Below are 22,187 nucleotides of genomic sequence, written 5' to 3'. Positions count from 1 at the left end.
TGCGTGTGTGTGCGTGTGTGTGCGTGTGTGTGCGTGTGTGTGTGTTTGGATGAGAAGACTGCCTGGGGCTGTACTACCATCAGCACACTAGGGAGAGAGAGACAGAGAGATGAAACCCCAGACTGTTAGACCTTCAACCTACAGTGGCACCAAGGACATTTGACCTCACAATGCCATTTAGTTCTATTTATTTATTTATTTTAGAGATATGCATTAAGTTGTTTTAATGGTCATTTAGGTGGCATTTACACTGAAAGGCTTGGATGTGATGTAGATGTACACATAAAAGTTTAGTTTTTTGTTCTGGGAAAATTTGTGTGTGTGTGTGTCTATACACACACACACACACACACACACACATATATAATGTATATATTTCTGTACAATATATATGGGTATTACAAATACATTGATTCTTCAGAGTCCATTCTCTTATTCAGAATACTAGATGTCTTTGTAAAATTTTACTGCACCCATTAAGTGTATCAAAATTATTTCAAAATATGTCACTTTTGTCACAGAATAAGGTCTTCCAGTGGGTGCTGCTGTCATCATGCATTAATAAGCTGTATTAGCGGTGACCATTAATAATTGAAGAGTGTGACACTATGCCCACTCACCTGCTCTGATGGAGATCAAGTGGGTTTCAGAATTATTATGTTGTAAATGTTTTTAGTTTTAGTTGCACGCTGAAGTCCACCTTACTCCCTTCAGCCCAGATCTAACAAGCTATTTGGGTAAAAACGGAAGATTTCTGTTTTTCTGCAGTAATTTTTTTCTGGTTGTTGATGAAAGGATACTAACTTGAAAGGATACTAACTTGAAATATGGATGCATCTAGACATCCATGCAAATAAGAGCACACAGGCTGTTTAAGTATATGGCATTAATGAATCCCAGAATGCAGTTGATGAGCTGGTGTTAACATAATTAAATGTGAAGTCTAATTTGAAAATAATTTAACTAAGGGCTGGAGTTAAATAGGGACTAGCTGTGATTGGAAGATGCTTTTTCTGAAGTGCGTACCAAGGTCCAAAATTAACTTCCCCATGCAATAGCAGGTAAATTTAAATCCATAAATATTTCTTATTGGCCATGAAAATCTTTTTACTAATTTCCTTTGTTCCCCTAAATATATATGATTTTCTAACTGTCCTTTCCTTCCATAACAAATACCACAGACTTTAATATCACACACCAAAAAGACTCAACGTGATTTGTTCCATGTTTCTTTAGCTTAATGTGTCACCGCCTCTATTGCAGACTTAATATTTATAAGCTTATATATGTTATCTAATATTATATATTTTCAATTTTAATTTTAGTTGAAGTATTAGTAATTTTGTTGTAAAATTGTTGTATGCTTTTGTCGTTTTTTATTACTTTTTAAAGAATATTTTATGTAGCTTTTCATTTAATGTTTCTGCAACTGCAAAACATAAATATTAATTTATAATTGGACAATTACCTTATTTTTAGGTTAAAGGCACAAATGGCCTTCCATAGCCAACACATGTAAAATGTATGTGTAATATGTAATGTAATATATTTTTTTTTTTTGCTTGAGTCAGCGGTCAGCAACCAGTCAATGCTCCTGGTCAATTAATAAGCTATTACTCTTACGTTACTCATATTTTGTACATTATATATTGTAGACACTAATGAAATGTTGCTACTCAGTGAGTGTCTAACCCATGGCTTGTCTGGCTTTTGGCAGGAAGCAAACCATATTCAACCCTGTCTAGGATGTGTGCCATGAATCCTGTCTTCACATTGCTGGGGTCACAGAAGGAGACTTTGACACATGCTATTATCCCACATGCTTCTCTGTAATCTCAATATACTACAGCTCACCGAGCACAAAGCACTTCATCAGATGTGTCTAAACTTTAGTTCGCTCCTTGGGAATAAACTGAAAAGCCTCAGAATGATGGGGGATGAGACTGGCAATGCAGTTGGTTTCCTCGAGTCTTTTTCAGTATTTGGGTTAGATCCTTACTGTACTGACATTCAACATATTGTGAGTTTCTCAGACAGCTGAGCCTGCCAGAGAACTCCTGCCGGAGGAGTTTCATCCTAGGGGCATGCATGCTATATAAATGTGTGGATTTGCTTGTACGCATATGTATCAGACTTATTATGGCAAGTTTTTACCATGACACCAAAGTGGTAAAAGAATTTAACAGGATTCTTTTGTGCTTTGTGCTTGTGCCATGTGCTAATTGTGCTTATGGGATTCCTGGCAGCCTAAAGAGATTCTGGCTCTTTGAAAGAGTTTGAATAAGAAATAAAAGGATGCCGGGGTCCCTGGGCTGACAGTGACCTCTCTGGCAGATTGTTTCTGGCTTAAGCCCATCTTCTCTCCAGGCCTCAGACGGTCTCTCTCTCTCTAACCACCTGGCCTCTGTTATGACGAGTATGATGGTCAGGTTGAAGGGCGTTTTTGATATGAGTTCACTGCATCTCTCTTGTTTTTACTCTCCTCCTTTGTGTCTTTACATTCACATACAGTAAGTGTTGAATAAATATTTACTTAACTGCATTTTTAAATAATGCTCTAGTAGTTCAGCGGTTTTCAGTACAGAGTAGCTTTTCCTATAATAATCTGCTTTATTCGACAAGTAGCAGGGTAGCTACTTGTTAAATTGCTTTTTGTCATATTCATATAGCAAGCATTATATAACAAGTTTTTTTATTATTATTATAATAACTTCATTAAGTAATATATTCAGTGCATTGCTTTTTCACCTCAGATCTGTTATTGGGTTTTCAAGCTTTATTGGTGGTATTTAGTGTACATTTATGTTCAAATGCTGTTAAATGCTTTGAATTGTTGTTGTGTCAGAACATACTATTCTGAATGGAGCTAAATACTATGTTTATTGTTGTATATGTCAATAGTTGTAATGCAGTTAGCTACCTTTTTAGTAGAGTAGGTTGTTGCTAACATGACTATAGTTAAAAAACATAAGGTGAGGTCACATTTGCTGTTGCTTGGTGGAAGTTGGCGGATTATACCTAAAATGCCAAAAACAGCGCTGTTACATGAATCACGTAAATTGTAACCTTTACCGTATTTTCAAACATTTTTATCAGAAAACAGTTGTCAAATATTAAATGTTTAGCTAGGGCTTACCTTGCTCTCTTTTACAGCTAAAACTGAAGCTTTGTGTTGTAATTCATGGTTGGCTTTTGTGAACAGTAAAGCCCGCCTTCTTTGATTTGATTGGCTGCCCCAGTCATTTTGACATCGACAAGTAAAGCCACACCTCGTTGTCCAGCATATTTCATGTTACAATCAGTTTTAGCCCTTCTTGACTGAATGATATGAAGACGTGAAGTGTTGTCTTCCCCTAGGGAAGATGAGGTACTTTAAACCCATGCAGCAGATGGTTTGTGTGCGGATATTTGATAATGATCACATCAGTGTGAGAATTTCTCACTTGATCCAACTCTCATTTTTCCATCTGTTTAGTACATTTCACACTGACAGAGAACATACAGTTTGTAATATCTGATTAATCGAACAACAAACCGCAAGAGCAGAATGCTGGAAAACCATAATTTTAGACTCATTGTGTTCAGTAGAGCGGAGAGAGCAAGGCTCCAACCAATGATTCTAAAATTTTAATTTTTCCATATAATAAAGGATCCTGCTACCCGGACCACCTGAGGCATGTGAATTACAGTGCCACGGCTGCTCATTTACATAATGACTCTTAAGATCAACTATTCCAACTAGATGGTATCTGCAGGGAAGCGTTTGTCACTAACCTCCTGTCAGAGACTGTCAGTTTTATGAAAGCAGGATTTGACAGATGTACCAGAGGAGTTAACGTCTGCTTTCAGACCTCAGTGGTTTGTATAACAGCCCTGTCCTTCATTTTGGGGTTTGGTGCCCTGTCAAGGGAGCAGATTGATCAGCAAGAGTCCTTTTCTTCCTGGTTTGGAGGTTTGCATGGTGTTGTGTGGTGATGTGCTGATGCCGCATTCATCTGTAAGAGCGAGGACCATTGGCTCCAGGGAATGCTAGTGTCAACTGCAAATGTAGGCCAGCTAAAAAACCTCCACGCATGCACAGCCCATGCCTGCATTATTCGTGAACATAGCAGGCACTAATACATGCTCAAAATTGTGTATTTTAGCATTAAAGAGTCCCCCTGCAAATTGTGGATGAATAGGACTCTATGAGGAGTGCTTTTTGGAAGGGCAGTGCCGCCTCCTAAATGTCACAGGAATGTTGAGTAAGTTCCTTAATAAGCATTTTTCTTTTCACAGGTCATACAGCGCATCTAAAAGTGTGCAAGTAAATCAGTAGGGACCTGGGACGGGAGGGGTCAGCCAATTGGAGGAGAGAGATGTGGACGCAGGAGCGGTGGGCGGCACTGGCAGTGTTGTCAATAATCATGCTGCTGTCAAAGGTGGCGGCTCCAATCGAAGTCCCACTGGACCGTAAGTTATCATTGAAATTATAAATTGTAATGTCATGTTATATTAATGACATTTAAATATTGCAAATAAAATTATATATGCATGTATGTGTGTGTATATACTGTATATATATATATATATATATATATATAATATATATATATATATATATTTTTTTTTTTTCATTCGTGTTGAAAGGAAAATGTCTTTTTATAGTATATACAAGGGGACAGAGAATTACAATCCCATCCCCCATCACACAGACACACACACATATTCAGACCTCCATAGTGTGCCACTTCAACTCGCAACATAAATTATATACTCTGCACTAATGCGTGTTTTTGATGAGGTTTTTTTAAACCACTCTTTGAGGCTGTAATGGGGTTATTGTTCTGCCTTTTTGCATTAAATCATAGGCGTGATATCAATATACAACTTTGACATATATTTTCATGCGAGTATGAAGTTTTCAAACAAGCTTTCATAAACAGGCATCAGTGCTGTGCCAAAATAATTGATTAAAATATAACCTCAGTGGTTTCATAATCACACAGTCAATAATTCCACTTTAGACCGATTAGTCAGCTAAGCAAATTTGAAAATATGTAGTTTTGCAGATTCCTACTGTCCTGCTATAAGCTGCGCTCTATATTATGGTCTTACTATTTATACAGCGTAATAAATGAGGAAAATCCATTCTATCTGAACTGCATCTTAAACAAAGAAACCAATAAATCCACTCCGCCTTCTGCTGTCTTACTGTATTTGTTTTACTCCATTTTTTTTTCAGTTTCCTTCTAATAATAGCCATCCAGGTTTGGCTTACGCTCTTATGAAAAATGATTTGAAAGCTCATACAGAGCAAGACACCCCAGCGGCACTCAGTGCTCACCAGCTTCAACAATAGAGAGATTCAGCCTGACCAGGGGCTGTCAGCACCTCCCCAGCTCCCCTTCTCCGCCTGTATTCCCAAGACGCCATCATTCGCTTTTCCTTTCTCTTTTTCTCATTTTCCCTTATTCTCGCATTCCGTCTTTTGTGTCATCTCTCCCCCCGTCTGTGTGAATCTCTATTGATCTGTGTAGATAGAGAAGACTGGAGCACTGATCCTGGCCCTGAGCACTTCATAATACCCCTCTGACCTCTTGACCTCTCTGAATGTATTCAGCAGCAGGGGCTACTGGGAAATGACAAGCATCTGATCACACTATTAGCGACTGTGTTGTGTCTTCTTTTGTACGCTTATACTCCATATTACACGCACCATCAAAAGCATTTTAAAGACCAAGGACCCCTGTTTGGATAGAGAGACAGAGCAGTTACATACATATAGTATAAAATTGAGTTTATTATAACAGATTAATGATGTATTTACTTTGTTTAAAATACAGTACATATACACTACAGTTCAAATGTTTGGAGTCAGTAAAAGTATTTAATCTTTTTGAAAGTCACAAAGCCTGCATTTATTTATTTATTTATTATGATCAAAAATGCAGTAAAACAGTAACATTGTGAAATATTTGTACAATTTAGTATGTTGTTTTAATATATTTAATTTTTTTTAATATGATTTAATGATTTGATGTCAAAGCTGAATTATACAGAAAAATACCTGTAATGTTATGAAATATTATTGCAATTTAAGCTGAATTTTTAGCATCATTACTCCAGTCTTCAGTGTCACATGATCCTTCAGAAATAATTTTAATAGGTTGATTTATTATCAATATTGGAAACCGTTTTTGCTGCTTAATATTTTTTGGAACATGTGATACTATTTTCAGGATTCTTTGATGAATAAAAAGAAAAAAAGAACAGCATTTATTTAAAAAGAACTTTTGTAATATACACTACCGTTCAAATTTTGGGGGTCTTTTTTCTTTTTTTTTTTTCTTTTTGGAAATAATTTTTTTTTTTCCCAGCAATGATATGTTAAATTAATAAAAAGTGATGGTAAAGACTTATATTGTTAGAAAATATTAATATTTTTAATAAATGCTGTTCTTTTTAACTTTTTATTCATCGAAGACTCCTGAAAAAAGTATCACATGTTCCAAAAAAATATTAAGCAGCAAAAACTGTTTCCAACACTGATAATAAATCTGCAATTTGGTAATAAATCAGAATGATTTCTGAAGGATTATGTGACACTGAAGACTGGAGTAATGGATGATGAAAATTCAGCTTTGCATCACATTAAATAAATTATATTTTACAGTATATTAAAATAGAAAACCATTATTTTAAATTGTAATAATATTTCACAATATTACAGTTTTTTTTTTTTGATCAAATAAATGCATCCTTGATGAGGAGAAGAAACGTCTTTAAAAAACATAAAAAATATTACTGATCCCAAACGTTTGAACGGCAGTGTGTGTGTGTGTGTGTGTGTGTATAGGTATATTTGAACAGTATATTCTGTATGTAGGTGGGACAATTAAACATTTACAATAACTTAACTTTAGATTTGGTTTAAGCTAATATGAACAAATGTCATAATGTACATACAATAATCGTCAGACCCCCTGCAGAAGACCCTTGATCTAAAAGATGAATTGAACTAGAGATGTGACTCTTAGCATCTCTCCATTATCTCCCTAATGATCCTTCACTCCCAATATCACCCCCTCCCCAAATGTGATTTCTATTGACGAGGGTTGTCATCGGCTCCCAGCTGACCTTACACATGCGCTCACACACACTACCACATATGTTGCTCATGACGTCCCATCCCCGTGTGACCTTGCTTATGTGCTATAATTGATGTCAGATGATGAATGGCACAGAGCCAGAGATGCACCTGTCACTATCCGATGAAAAGCACAACAGACACATGGGTGCTTTCTACTATAACCTGAATATGAAGGTCATATTCCTTTAATTAGCAAAGCACAATCACAAAAGCCATTTCTGACTCTTCTGAGAACATACATCACATTGATTGCGGTTATTATCGAATGTGAGAAACCCCCCGCAAGGCCTGTCACTTTAACAAACTGACAAAGAAAGACAGTCGAAGATTAAATATACTGCCATATGGGGAAGATAAATGCACCGATTATGATTTGCTAATGTGACAGTGATGTATTTTTGATATGTTTTTTTTTTTCTGTCTTAAAATTTATCTCCCCCTTTTTTTGTAATTTTCTCTCTGCTTCATTCATCTGGTGGCCCATTAACAGGTAAGTTTATTTGTTTGGTTGCTATTTTTGGTGTTAATATGTTAAAGTAGACTTAGTGTTGTGTCTATAATAACTGTAGCAATCATACTTCAGAGTTTAGCAGCCATTAACTAAAATAATTTTTGTCTTGTCTTATAAGAGTAGTTTAGTAGCAATTTTAATATATTAATGTAAATGTTTTAATTATTGTCATCATAGCCATGTTTCCTCACTCTCTGTTAACTACTCACACAATTGAACTGTTTTTCTCTTCATCCGCCCCTCTTGGAACTAACAGCAAAGATCCAGCAAGAGCGTAAGTGCTTCATTAACACGGATTAACTTGTTCATTAAATCAGCGGCTGGTTTTAATAGAGCTTACAACAAAACTTATCACATCTGAAATCTAAAGAACAGAGTTATTACTGCATTGATGTTACAATTAGAGCCTATACAGGCCAGAAAATTCATTGAAAAGACCCTCAAATGCAGCCTCAAGAGAGCTCACAAAAGTTCACTGTGCTACTCTAGATAAATTATAAAGTCTATCATTTATTAAAGCTGATTAATATTCTAATGTAAGCCCAAGAGCATGTCTTTTTGGCAGGCCATGTCTTTGAAGGGAAGGATTTCTTCAGGGGTTTGATAGCCGTGCCAGAATACAGTTCTGAGCCAGCTAGAAGTAGAGTAGAGCAGTCAGGAATCTTGTGGCTAAAAAGCCATGAACCAAACCAACCAACTACAAGGTGAAGCACAGCACTACAAAAAAAATGGAAATCAGCCAAAAAGACAAAGTTCCCAGACACTGTATTCAACTGCTTTGTTTAGAGAAATACCTACAATTACATGAAGCACTATGATATATATATATTATTGATTATGTGTATAGAAAGGCTTCCAGTGTAAAACCTGTGGCTCTGCAGCGACCCAGCAGCCTAAAAAGAGAGAGACATTTTATATACAGAAACAATATATCTTATATTTTTGGCAAAATATGAATCTAGGGAAACTGACATTCGCAGTGCTTCATGGGAGTGGTTGAGCACTAAAACTATTTTGTTGTGATTTGCTTGTCACAATTTTCTGATTGGTGGACATTTCTCTACAGAATCGTGGGTAATGTAGTTTTTCACCAGAAATTCCACTGTTTAACTGTTGTTGCGCAAAATTTATATAATTATATAATGGATAGTCCTGGTTGCTGTTTTAGCTTGCCTGTTAAAATATAAGCAATAGTAGCTATATAGAGCTATATTGTGTCCATTGAATGTTGTTTGTAGCTACCTGTACATCCTGCAATCTCTCATACCTTTTGCCAGGCCCAGACTGAAGGTGCACAATTCTTAACACTTTTGCTTTTATTTTGGAGGGAAATTGGTTTAAACACAGTAACAAAGGAATGAATGATGCTAAGGACACAACAAACTTATTGCTAGCTGATAGCATAGTCAGATTAGCCTATATATTTAGTAAATAAACTCACAAGAAACAAATTAAATTTATCATGTACATATGCAATTAACAAAGAATAATTTATTTGATGTTTGTCTGTCAATCAAAACTTTGTCTGTCTGTGCTTATTGTGTTTATATTTTTTATGTTACCATGAGAGTGAATTGAATAACCGTTTTTCAAGAAATGCAGAGCTTGCATATGTATACATAGCATTGAGTTCAGTGTTCCTTCTCAGTGCTGGTGAGATAAGACTGTCACTTTTATCCCTCCCTCCACAGTCAAACAGCCCCCCACCATTGTGAAGCAGTCACTAAAGGACTACATTGTGGACCCCAGAGATAACATCATCATTGAATGCGAGGCCAAGGGGACTCCAGTGCCAACGTGAGAATGGATGAAACCTTTTTGTCGTTGTGCCATCTTGTCCTGCTCGTCCTTTTTGTCATCTCTCACCACTTTTACATTTCCAGTTTGTCAGCAACCTCCTACTGTATACGTCCACTTTCACATCACTTCTCTGTCTCTCATTCTTCCTCTTCTGTCGCTGTCTAATTAAACCTGACGTCCATTAGTCTTGGCATGACAAAGACCAACACATTTTTGTGAGAGTGACACCCAATGCCCCAACCTGACAGTGGCACTGCCAGCTTTGTCCACCCTCCCTCCCTCTTGTACCCTTCTCATGTCACTTGTTCTTGTTTGTGAAAAGCAGGTTTGACCAGCTCAACACAGTGTGGCCATTCAGAGTACCTATTTTTGTTTGGTGGTCTGTTGGGCTTTACAAAACCTTCCACTCAGGCCGGTCCGCAAAACCATTGTGGTATAATAATACGCTTAGTTTAGTGTTCACGCTCACAGAATATTCAGTAGGTTAGTAGATTGCACTCAACTCCAAGCACGCAATCCTATAAGTTTTTAGTCGCAATAAGAAAGAAGTAACGACAGATTTTTTTCTTTAAATTCGAACATACATCCAAATTAATCGGATTATTGAGAAAAAAAAATCAGGATGAGGACTTGGTTTTTTAAAGAGAAAGGACGGGCTTATTAGGACAAAATGATTGGAGAAGTTCACCATACGTCACCAGAGAGAAGTATGTAATTTCAACGGAAGATCAAAAGTCAACATGCTGATCCCGATGAATTGTTCAAAATAAGATCAGTAACATTCATTTAGAAAATGGATTTCATTGATTTTGAAAATAGCTGAATTTCCATCTCATGCTATCATTGGTTTGGTATTCATGTCTTTGTTGTTATCAGTTTGATGTGTGTGTAAATCCCTTTATTAAAAAGCCCCAACAATGGACCTATTACATAAACAGCATCAAGTTGACTCTCGTCCTATTTGTAACTGGTTTGTGCAGGTTTCAGTGGCGGAGGAATGGGAAGTTCTTTAACGTGGGGAAGGACCCGCGGGTGACCATGCGGAGTCGTTCCGGAACACTGGAGATCAGAAGCAGTGGGAAACCGGAAGATTATGAAGGAGAGTACCAGTGCTTCGCCTCCAATGACTTTGGCATGGCGATTTCCAACAAAATCCTACTACGAGTGTCAAGTGAGGGCTGGTTTACTGTAATGGCAAAGAAAGCACAACATACACACAACATGCTAATTGTCTGTAAAGAAATAGTTTACCAAAAATTTAAATTCTTTCATCATTCACTCAACATCATGTTGTTATGCTACCCATATGACTTTCATTCTTCCATGGTCCGCAAAATAAGTTGTTGTCCATATAACTTGCGCTATATTTCAATTCTTACAGACCAATAATCTTCCTCTCAACCTCTCAACATATTTCATCTGTTTCATCATTTTTACACAACGCAGTTGGTTACCAAAATGTATGACAGTGTAATTTGATATAATTGACATTAAAAATGACATAATTTGAATCTTCAGTCTGAAATTTAGGCTTGTTCCTTATGCAAAATTTCAGTATGCTTTTAGAAAACTTGTGATATAGTGTCATATGGACTACTTTATGATATATTATTTATGGAGCTTTATTATAGTTTTGGTTCCAAAAAAGAAAAGGAAGAAAGTCATACAGGTTTGAAACAACATCAAAGTGACATTTTTGAGTGACCTATCCCTTTAAAAGTAAAATGCATACAGAAAGCATTATAAAAACAACATTATCTCTCATGGATTGAATTGTTATGTTATATTCCCTAATCTGGTAAACTTGTCTCCATTGCTCAGAGTCTCCACTGTGGCCGAAGGAGGTTCTGGAGCCAGTGGTTGTGCGTGAGGGGGAATCACTCGTCCTGCCCTGCAACCCTCCTCCTGGTCTCCCCCCTCCTGAAACCTTCTGGATGGACAGCTGTGAGTGTTGCTCATCACTTCCTGCGATTAATTGCGTCTCATAACCTTAACCCTCTTCTCCATTGCTTTGTCATTTAGTTATCACCTACATGCTCTCTTTTACTTCTCCCTCTCACGTCCCCTTACTTTCTGTCTCTCTCTCAGTCATGCAGTCTGTGTCCTCTGCACAGCAGTGTCCGTTACTGCATTAGTGCTGAGCTAGTGCATGCATGCGAATCTGCACTACCTGACAAAAAGCTGAGAGAGCAGAAACAAGCATGACACTGAGACATTTCAAAAGAGCCGGAATCACGCAGCATAGACACACGCTACAAAGCACTGATCAAACATCTCGACTGTGTTTGTCATCAGTACAGTCACAAACGGCTCTTTTAAAATGTGTCAGTGATAGTGAGAGGGCTTAAACATGGATCTTTAAGCTTGAATTCCCACTACTTTCATAGTATGTATGTACACATTTCGATGAAGAAGACATTTCTTGAACACTCCCTTCCATGTTCATTGGTCAGAAATGAACACTGTTGTATGAAAAAACATGTTTGGTAAATCATAAAATAGACATAAAATGTAATGATTATGACTTTTTATGTCATATTTTTGACTTTTTAGTATATTTTCAACATTTTGGACTTATAGTTATGACTAGTGACTTTTTATTTAAGAATTTTGCCTTCCATAAATGTTAGGCAACAAACAATTATATACTGTAGTTATATTCACATAATAAGCCGTATTAAGAGAAAAAGTCAATTAATAATTTCTAAGCCAGTTAATAAGTTCACTTTTAATAAATGTTTGGCAACAAACAAATAAATGTTTTGATAGCATCACAGTGTTTACACTATGAACTTATGCTGTATTTTATACTGTAGTTTGCATAAGATAAATGTTTTAATAGGCCAATTAATAAGTTGTTTTAAGCCAATTAGTAAGTTCACTTTTAATACGTTTTTGTAATAATGAACCAGTATTAAAGTTGATAATTATTTGGCATATATTATGACCAATAACCTATAAAGGATGATTAAAATGATTAAAATTCTATACTGATTTGTCTAAATATATTAAAAATAAAACACTAAGAACTTAATTGCTTAACATGCTACAACATTGTAAAAATGGATATTCATTCTTCGGATTTGCTAGTTTACATTTAACAATGCAATGAAATCATTAGTACTTTTTTCAAATGTTAATAATTAGAGATATAATTAAAATAGGGGAAATGAGCATGCACAAGTACTCTAAATATACATTTTCAACTGATATGATACATTTAAAAATCTCTATTATTTCATTATTAAATCCAGACTCATTGTTGATTAGTGCAGAACATCTCGTCTTCATCTCACACTCTTCCTCACTGCTCCTTCCCTTGAGTGACACATTTACTGATCCTTGTGATGTTTCAGGCCAGAAGATGATAATCTTTGCACATGATATTCATATCCATTACTAGAATGTCATGTGATCACAACACTTTAGTCCAAAAAGTCAGAGACATCATTATTAAATCCAGACTCAATGTTGATTAGTGCAGTACATCTCGTTTTCATCTCACACTCTTCCACACTGCTCCTTCACTTGAGTGACAAATTTACTGATCCTTGTGATGTTTCAGGCCAGAAGATTATAATCATGCTTCTGTGATTCCCACACTCATCTTGAGCATCATTTCTTCTGCTGCCTGTCAGCTATTGCATGTCAAATTAAGTTGAACAAATTAGTCAGGATTCTCTTTTGTCTCCACAGCCATTATGCCCATAATACAGGACAAGAGGGTGTCAATGGGCTTGAACGGTGACTTGTTCTTCTCCAATGTTCTGGCTAGAGATGCCAACACTGACTACAGCTGCAACGCTCGCTTCGAGTTCACACACACCATTCAACAGAAGAACCCCTTCACCCTTAAAGTGCTAACAAGTGAGTGGTGATTTCTTCAGGATCACTTGTTATCTTTAATTTGATGTAACTGATACGTTGCTGTGCTGCTGTCCAAGGTATATGTGAATATTGTGGTCCATCTAGTGGTGAGAAGGTGGTATTGCCGGGGACATTTATCTGTGATAGTTGTCTTTTTGCACTTTAATTTGGAGGCTCTTCATTGATTACTATCACAGTTTCAATAAGAGACTTGAAGGACTGTCCGTCTTCCATTTTCATCCAAAATTGTTCTCTTCTTCCCAGTTGTAATTGAGTGTATTAGATTTTTTTTCTGTATTCGTATGTTAATTCAACTGCCGTTTATTCACAGAGGAACCTTATAATGACACGTTTCTCAACTCCACTGATCTGTATGGTGGTGAGTTCCACACACAGCTAGCCTTTTATCTGTATGCTTCTGTAAAACAGCACTAACTGAATTAGCGCTGCTGTTTCTAACCACATACAGCAGAGGAAATGCAGAGATAGTGTGTCTGTTATATAATATACATTGTATAGAAAGATGCTCCACATAGTATTTATAGACTGTAGAACTTACCACTTAATGCTTAGGTTACTTACAATGATTTTTAATACATCAGTCTAAGCAGTTTTGGGGTCAGCAAGATTCTATCATGGTTTGAAGAAACAGTATTCAAATTTTGATTGTAATTGCTTTAATTATCCTAATCACATTGCTCATTATGGAGATATGGCAATGGTAGTAAGGAGATTAGGCAAGAGGCAAGAGGTGCTCATTAATATTTCAGCAACTTTAATCCAATGATAACATGTGCAAATCCTCACGGATATGGCCTAAGGGTGGAACTGAGTATATGAAGAAAATAGGTAAAATTCAAATCTTGTGACAAACATATATATATATTTAACAAGAAATCAAATGGTTAAAAAAAATACATATTTTACATAAATCCCTCAAATATTTGTTTCAGAAATGTTTACTTGCTTACCATGATGTATAATTACTTCACTGTTTAAATATTGAACATCTTTATTATTTAAATTCTATCTATCTATCTATCTATCTATCTATCTATCTATTTAATTTATTTATTATTTATTTATTTATTTAGACAGGCAGAGTGATTTTGGGGTTTAATATGACCCAGGCATGTTCTTGATGGCTTTTTGAGATTCACCCAAATATCCATATGACAATATTGTCGGGATCAGGGTTCACTGACAGACATAAGCTTTTTTTTTTTTAAGTTATCTTGTCTCTTGAATCGTTCGTATAGTCTCCACCAGGGCATTGTGGGGTAGCACTGACAGGGAACTGGCACTGCTGTCACCACAGACACACGTGACAGTGGCGTGAAACATGTGTTCCTGGCAGCTTCATAGTCTAATCTCCCAGATGTTGTCCTCCCACTTAATGTCTCCAACAAAGGCTGTTGTCACTCCCTCTCCTAGAGCCCTGCTCGAGATGCTAATAACTGAGAGCTAATCTTACTGCTAGATATACATTACAATAGGGACTAATACTGCCATGCTCATCAAGTCTTCCTCAGGGAGAAGATTGTCTGTGTCTTCACATAACCAGGATTTTATGTCTAACCATCTGTCTGTCATTACAGTTATGATTCTTCTTTCATGCTTATGTTATTTATGTATTTATGTATCTATGCAAAGATTTATTTTACATAAATAACATAAACATAGCATATAAATTTTACAGAAATAACCATTCAAAAAGTTTGAGGTCACTAATATTTTTTAAAGAACTAATGCTTTTATTCATTAAGGGTGCATCAAATGAGAGAATAAAGACATTTATTAAGTTAGGGCTTGGTGTTACAAAGTATTTCTATTTCAAATAAATGCTATTCTTCTGAATTTTGTATTCATCAAGAATCCTGAAAAAAAAAACAAATTAATCTTGATCAATTTTTAACATTGATAATAATAAGGAATGTTTCTTGAGCACCAAATCAGTATTTAGAATGATTTCGGAAGAATCATGTGGCACTGAAGACTGGAGTAAATTAATCTTTGACATCACTGGAATAAATAACATTTTTATTATGTAAAAGTAGAAACTGATATTTGAAATTCTAATAATATTTCTAAACTGGTTATATATAACATGTAACCAGTGTTTTTAAAGTCTTACCACTCCTAATGTGACTTTTTTTTTTGTTAAAATAAATAGAGATATTACAAATGAAGTATTACCTTTAGAGATAAAATAAGCTAATTCTGACTTTGTCTCTCACATTTGCGAATGTATGTATATTGTGTGTGTAAATATACTGTGTGTGTGTATATATATATATATATATATATATATAGAATTTGCAAGTTGGATATAACAATGATCCATAACAGTGCAGTTTTAAGTAGCTCCTCAAATCAGTGTCTCTTTCTGTGCATGTTAACAATTTTCTCTTTTTTTTGTCCATAGCACGTAATGTACCAGAAACCCAGCCCACCTTTCTGTCTCCAAAGGGCTTGTCCAGCTCCAAGATAGTGCTTCGAGGGGAACAGCTTCTTCTGGAGTGTATAGCAGCTGGAGTGTAAGTGTTATTTATATAATGCTATAGCAATTATTAGTATAGAATTAGCTTTTAATTTTTATATTTTCAGTTTTCATTTTAACTTAGTTATACATTTTAGTATTTTACATTTGTGCTTTTGTCATTTAATTCATTTTTTTATATATTTATATTTAGCTTTATTTTTATTTTTTGTATTCAGTTTTAGTAATTTTAGTGCTTCAAATTTATTTCAATTACCGAAATCTATTTTTAATAGTTTTAGTTAAAATCCCCCTGCAGTCACTAATTTAATCCCTTAAAACTCATCTTTGATAATCAAAATGACATATTTAAATGTTTGTCCCCATGAAAATAATTTCATGTAATGGCTTGAATGTAACTTTACACCCTTACTTCCTTTAGTATACACAGACTCATGAATATGCTAACTAGTCCTCCACTCAATCGCACAAGCTCAGACCTGCTCCACTTTCACTCAGTTAACTGATAGTAATAATATAATAATAATATGAAAAGCATCGCCCGGCATGTTGACAGGATTGGTTAAATGTTTATGATGGTAGGAAATTGGGCAGTTTCAAACCACGTTTGTCTTTTAGTACAGCACAGTTTTAAGGAGAAAATGCTCAGGATTGGTGTTAATTGATGAATTTGCACATGGTAAACCTAATTTTCACCACAGGGGGTCTTTAACAATAACAACACTGGGGTATACAGCATATTCAGTTACCAAAAGCTCTATATACATCAGTTTTAAGTATTAGTTATTAGATTTCTCAATTACAATTAAGTGTTGTTCTGTTCTTTTTTGATGTTCTTTTTCATTTTTCCAGCCCATCTCCTAACATTGATTGGATTAAAAAAGGAGCAGACCTCCCATCGAAAAAAGTCAAGATTGAGAACTTCGGTAAAACTTTACGCCTCCTCAATGTGTCTGAGGAGGACTCTGGTGACTACGTCTGCATGGCCAGCAACAAAATAGGCAGCATTCGCCATTCCATTGAAGTCCAGGTCAAAGGTGAGCCATAGAGAAAAGACAGTTGCTGGATCTTGTTCATGAGATATATGCTGTTTCTTTTTCATTTTAAGATTTCTTTATTGCCCTGTACAGCTGCTCCCTATTGGCTAGATAAGCCCACCAATCTGGTGCTTGCCCCTGATGAGAATGGACGATTAGTGTGTCGTGCCAGAGGGAACCCTAAACCCACTATCCAATGGCTGGTGAATGGGGAACCTATTGAAAGTGAGTACTGAAAGCAAGAACTGGTGCTTTTCTGACTTTAACAGTCTGAATCATAACACATTTTTGCATCTGTTTTTTCTGCTCTTTGTATTACTTCAGGTTCACTGCCAAACCCAAACCGGCAAGTTCTTGGTGACACAATCCTGTTCCATTCAGTCCAGATAGGCAGCAGCGCAGTTCACCAATGTAACGCCTCAAATGAACATGGTTATCTATTGGCCAATGCGTTTGTCAACATCCTGGGTAAGAAACGATGGAGTCAATCATTTAAAAAGTTCAGAGAGGTCACAAGATTGTGATATGTTAATGTTGTTTTCTTCTTAGACATGGCACCACGGATGCTAGGTCCAAAGAACCAGCTGATCAAAGTCATTGAAAACAACAGGACCTTCCTTGACTGCCCTTTCTTTGGCTCACCGTTCCCTTTACTGCGCTGGTGAGCTTACATTTCATTGTTTGAAAAGATAAACTAGGCTAATGTTAAAAAATTTGGGGTCTGTAAGATTTTTTAAATGTTTTCAAAGAAGTCTCATGCTCACCAAGGCTGCATTTATATAATAAAACAATACCTAGTAATATTATGAAAAATTATTACAGTTTTCCATACATATTTTAAAATGTATTTTATTGCTGTGAAGACAAAGATGAATTTTCAGCATCATTACTGCAGTCTTCAGTGTCACATGATTCTTCAGAAATCATTCTAATATGCTAAAGTTGCTGATCAAGAAACATTTTTTATTATTATCAATGTTGAAAACAGATTTGCTGCTTTATATTTTTACGGAAACTGTGACATTTTTCATTGTCTTCACTGTCACTTTTGATTAATTTAATGCATGTATTTCTTAAAAAAAAAAAAAAAAAGCTTACTGACCACAAACGTTTGTGTATTAGAATAAAAATGACATGAATATATTGTACATGTGTGTTCAGGTTCAAGAATGGCCTAGGCAGTGGTCTGGATGGTGGTCAGTACAAGTTGTACCACAACGGTACTTTGGAGATTAAACAAGCCCGGCCAGAAGACCAAGGCACCTACACTTGTGTTGCCAGTAACATTCTGGGCAAGATGGAGAATCAGGTGCGCCTGGAGGTTAAAGGTGAGACCAGAAGCATTAATCACTAAATCTCTCTTGGTTTTTTTTTTTTTTTTTGAAGAGAACACATTACATTATTGTTCATGAATGCCTTCATTTACTCTGTGTGTGTGTGTGTGTGTGTGTGTGTGTGTGTGTGTTGTGCTGCATTTCAGAGCCCACAAGAATAGTGCGGGCACCTGAACATGTCACACAGGCCAAAGGAACCACGGTTCGCTTTGATTGTCGAGTTAAACATGATCCTTCCCTTCCTGCTACGGTCACATGGCTAAAAGATGACAAGCCTCTAAGCTTTAACTGGATGTAATGTCATATAACAATACATACACAATATATTCATAATTAGATTGTGTGCTATTTTTTACTGTTATATACCAAATTTACTTTCAGCATTACTTCTTCGGAGTTCAACTTCTGAATAAGTTCAAATCTGTGCGCTACTGATTTTTTTTTAAATAAGTGTCTTACAGTAAAACAGTAATATTTTGAAATATGAATACAGTTTCAAAGAATTCTCTATTTTAAAATGTAATTCATTCCTTTGATGGCCAAGCTGAATTTTCAGCATCATTACTCCAGTCTTCAGTGTCACATGATCCTCCAGAAATCATTTTAATATACTGATCTGGTGCTTAATAAACATTTATCATCAACATGAAAACAGATCTGATGCCTAATATTTTGTAGAAACTGTAAGATTTTTTTCAGAATTCTTTGATGAATAGAAAGTTCAAAAGAACAGCATTTATTTGTAATAATGTTTTAACAATCAAAAAGTCCTTACTGTCACTGTGGTTTAATTGAATGCACCCTTGCTAAATAAAAGTTTACATTTCTTTCAAAAAAAGTCTTTTGAATGGTAGTGTATGTCCTGTACTTGACGTCTAATTCCTGTATGTTTTAGTGGCCGGTTCAGAAAGGATGATGAGACCTTAACTATTTACAATGTCAATCCAGAAGATGCAGGAACCTACACGTGCACTGCCAAAACTGAGATAGATGAGAACTCTGCCTCAGCTCGCCTTACAGTTACAGGTACACACACATTCACATTCATCCTACAATACATCGTCCTCCTTTATGCACCTTTCTCATGTTGCTAATGGCTAGTAACATATTTCATAATAGATATTAAGTGGATATGGACATGTAGGACAGTCACATGTCATATCCAGAGGATAATAATAAAGCAATAGGCCCCAAGAAGCCGTGGTTTACAGTGAATGTATTACAGCTAAGGGGCATTGTTAGGCATGACGCGGAGTTAGCTATTCTAAATTCACTATAAACCATGGCTTCATGGGGCTTATTGCTTTTATAAAACGGTTGTTCCATATACATAGCAAGGTTTCACAGAATAAAAAAGCTAATAAAATGTAATGATATTAATAAAAACATTCTTCCGCCAAACAATGTAGTTCCTCAAAAATAGTTGTGGTTGCAACAAAGTGGTTGTCAAGCAACTCACAGACGCAGAAACAAAGAGTTGTATGTTTGTAGAGTAATTTACAACAGCTTCGAACATGGCTCAACCAATCAGAATCAAGGACTGGAACTATCCGTTTTATAAATTGGCTTTTTCCCTTTTATAACTTATAGATCTGTGCTCTTAACAGCACTTCCCACAGCTTCATAGTTTGCTTGAATATTACTACTGTTGTGCTTCCTTTTTTAGCTATACTGCTTTTTTCTGATATTTATCTACTAATAGCCACACTAACCCTTGACCTCTGACCTTTGACCTTTACCTCATAGAGGATGACATCTCATCTGCTTCAAATCGTAGTGCCTTTGCAGGTAACGCATCTAGTACAGTTATTTCTAATGTCCAATTAAAGCCTCTAACAATCAATCTCTGTTTTTAATTCTTACTCTAGCATTCTGAGAATAATTGTATAAGTTAACATGGTTGATTAGTATATTGTTCTTTTGCAGGTCGACCCGACCCCCCTCAGGATCTTGAGCTCTCGGACCCTTCAGCACGTAGTGTTAGACTCACCTGGGTGCCTGGGAATGAAAACAACAGTCCTGTTACACGTAAGTTTAGAGTATAGAGCAGCGGTGGTGAACTCCGGTCCTGGAACGTTTGTATCCAAAATCAGAATATGAACAGCTTTCATAATCCTTTCATAGAGCCAGGGGCTCCAAAGTACTTTAGGATTCAGAGGCACACAGATGTGGTTCACCTGAAGTGGGACAAGCCCCTGGAGCCGAACGGTGTCCTGATAGGATACACACTTCAATACCACACAGGTGAGCCTACCGTTCACAAAGAGAAACCTCCAAAATGAGTGTGTAAACATACAGAAACTTCAAGTCCTCATGTGAAGTTCGTATTTACAAGTTGGGAAGTCATAATTACAATGTCAGGTTCATTTAAATAATTTTGGTCAGAGCAAGATGCAAGTATACCTTTCCTACAAAAAAATACAGCAAGATTTTTAACTCTGCTTTTTCAAAATGAATAAGGAATGTGCATCAGGTGTTTTTGCTTTGTTTTTATTCAGTTTATAAAGATACAATGCTATCATTTTGTTATACCTGCAACTTAGCTAGTTTTATTGTAAATGAAAAAAATTATAATTTCATAAATTTTGACATATTTACCATCAATACAGACGCTGCATCCAAGTTTTCTGACTGAAACGGCCACAACTTTTCCACAAATATCGTAATTACATTTTCCAAGCACATAAATGACTGAGAAAAGTTGTATTTACGAGTGGAAAACTCATAATTCTAGATCATGCACATGTTGTTTATGCTTATTTGAAACATGGCAGAAGCATGGATCTATAATATAGATTATATTATGTTATGTATCTATGTATGTATCTCTATATACTGTCGCGAGGGAAGCAAGTCTGCAGTGAATGCTGCAAAGTTAATCACTCAACTTTATTGTTTTATTTTATATAAAAATGCAATGTATAAATAGTGATAGAAAGTGTTATGTTTCCATTTTAAATGCTAGACACTTTGTAATAACATATGCCCGACTTGGAGTTACGAGTTTACCAGATGCACTTGAAAGCAACAAAAATCAAGTTTCCCACTCATAATTATGACTTTGTGGTGGCGTTCATGTGCAATCAACCTACAAATGCAATCTTTCCAACATGACTTGAATGCACCATAAGCACTTGAATTTTGCACAATGCAAGCAATGCTGAAATGTTCTTCATGAAGTGTAAAAATCTAGCACACTTATTCATTCTGTTCTGCTTGTGCGATTCCAGTGAACGGGACACAGGCGGGAGAGAGGAAGGTCCAGAGTTTTCCAGCCAACGTGACAGAGTACATCATGAATCTGCCTAACCGCTTCACCCGGTTCAAGTTCTACCTTGCAGCTCGCACACAGGTCGGAGCAGGAGAAGTGTACGCCCTGGAGTCACCACATTTCACTAATGAAGGTCAGCAAGCGAGTCGTCTCACTCTGTGTTCTGTAAGCTGTTAGTGAATCTGAGAGCAGAATCATTGGATGTTCCTGTCTGTGCGCCACCCTGTCGTTCTCTTTCTTTCTAATAATACTTTTCTGTCTCCTTCACACTGTTGTTTCTCGATGCTTTGTGGTGTCTGTTTCTCTCGTAACTGCTTGATTTCTTCTTTGTCTTCTTTTACTTGCTCTCACCTGTCTCCCCTCTTCTCCTCCTGTCTTTCCTGTGGTGTTGACTGAAGGCACCCCAGATACTGACTCTACAGTTGTAGGTAATGGGGGAATGGACTGCCTGCCAGACTGCCTGCCTGTCTAACTCCTGCCTTGCTCTGTCTCTGCTTCAGCCTCTGTCTGTCTTTCTCTCAAATTCTGTCTGTCTGCTTTTTAAATACGTAACTGCAGCTGAGTACTTAAAGTCAAAGTCACACTCAAGATTCCTACACTGAAAAAAAAAATAAAAATTGGTGTAGAAACAATTTTGACTTAGAAAATTCTAAAGTAAATTTCACAAATAATTGCACAGAATCGGCAAGAAACACTTTAAATGAAACATACAATTTTGAAGTACACTGACTGAAA

The 22,187-nt window shown here is 36.2% G+C and overlaps 1 protein-coding gene across 1 annotated transcript in view; it reads left to right on the top strand.

Annotated features, from left to right (window-relative positions):
- The window catches only part of nfasca (neurofascin homolog (chicken) a), a 79,021-nt gene that overhangs the window by 37,441 nt on the left and 19,393 nt on the right, over nucleotides 1–22,187 (top strand). The window contains exons 5-24 of the mRNA XM_016443580.1: nucleotides 4,279–4,452; nucleotides 7,900–7,917; nucleotides 9,335–9,440; nucleotides 10,424–10,614; nucleotides 11,265–11,387; nucleotides 13,140–13,310; nucleotides 13,642–13,689; nucleotides 15,736–15,847; nucleotides 16,663–16,847; nucleotides 16,941–17,072; nucleotides 17,172–17,315; nucleotides 17,397–17,508; nucleotides 18,009–18,175; nucleotides 18,328–18,475; nucleotides 19,077–19,207; nucleotides 19,928–19,969; nucleotides 20,108–20,209; nucleotides 20,306–20,425; nucleotides 21,412–21,585; nucleotides 21,851–21,880. Of these exons, the coding sequence (XP_016299066.1) occupies nucleotides 4,359–4,452; nucleotides 7,900–7,917; nucleotides 9,335–9,440; nucleotides 10,424–10,614; nucleotides 11,265–11,387; nucleotides 13,140–13,310; nucleotides 13,642–13,689; nucleotides 15,736–15,847; nucleotides 16,663–16,847; nucleotides 16,941–17,072; nucleotides 17,172–17,315; nucleotides 17,397–17,508; nucleotides 18,009–18,175; nucleotides 18,328–18,475; nucleotides 19,077–19,207; nucleotides 19,928–19,969; nucleotides 20,108–20,209; nucleotides 20,306–20,425; nucleotides 21,412–21,585; nucleotides 21,851–21,880 (2,350 nt within the window). The 5' untranslated portion in view covers nucleotides 4,279–4,358. The remainder of the gene's footprint in view (nucleotides 1–4,278; nucleotides 4,453–7,899; nucleotides 7,918–9,334; nucleotides 9,441–10,423; nucleotides 10,615–11,264; nucleotides 11,388–13,139; nucleotides 13,311–13,641; nucleotides 13,690–15,735; nucleotides 15,848–16,662; nucleotides 16,848–16,940; nucleotides 17,073–17,171; nucleotides 17,316–17,396; nucleotides 17,509–18,008; nucleotides 18,176–18,327; nucleotides 18,476–19,076; nucleotides 19,208–19,927; nucleotides 19,970–20,107; nucleotides 20,210–20,305; nucleotides 20,426–21,411; nucleotides 21,586–21,850; nucleotides 21,881–22,187) is intronic.

The sequence above is a fragment of the Sinocyclocheilus anshuiensis genome, unplaced genomic scaffold, assembly GCF_001515605.1.
Source record: "Sinocyclocheilus anshuiensis isolate Anshui unplaced genomic scaffold, SAMN03320099.WGS_v1.1 scaffold51, whole genome shotgun sequence".
Classification (NCBI taxonomy): Eukaryota; Metazoa; Chordata; class Actinopteri; order Cypriniformes; family Cyprinidae; genus Sinocyclocheilus; species Sinocyclocheilus anshuiensis.
The sequence above is the reverse complement of the archived record's forward strand: the minus strand, read 5'-3'. Positions and strand labels throughout refer to the sequence as shown.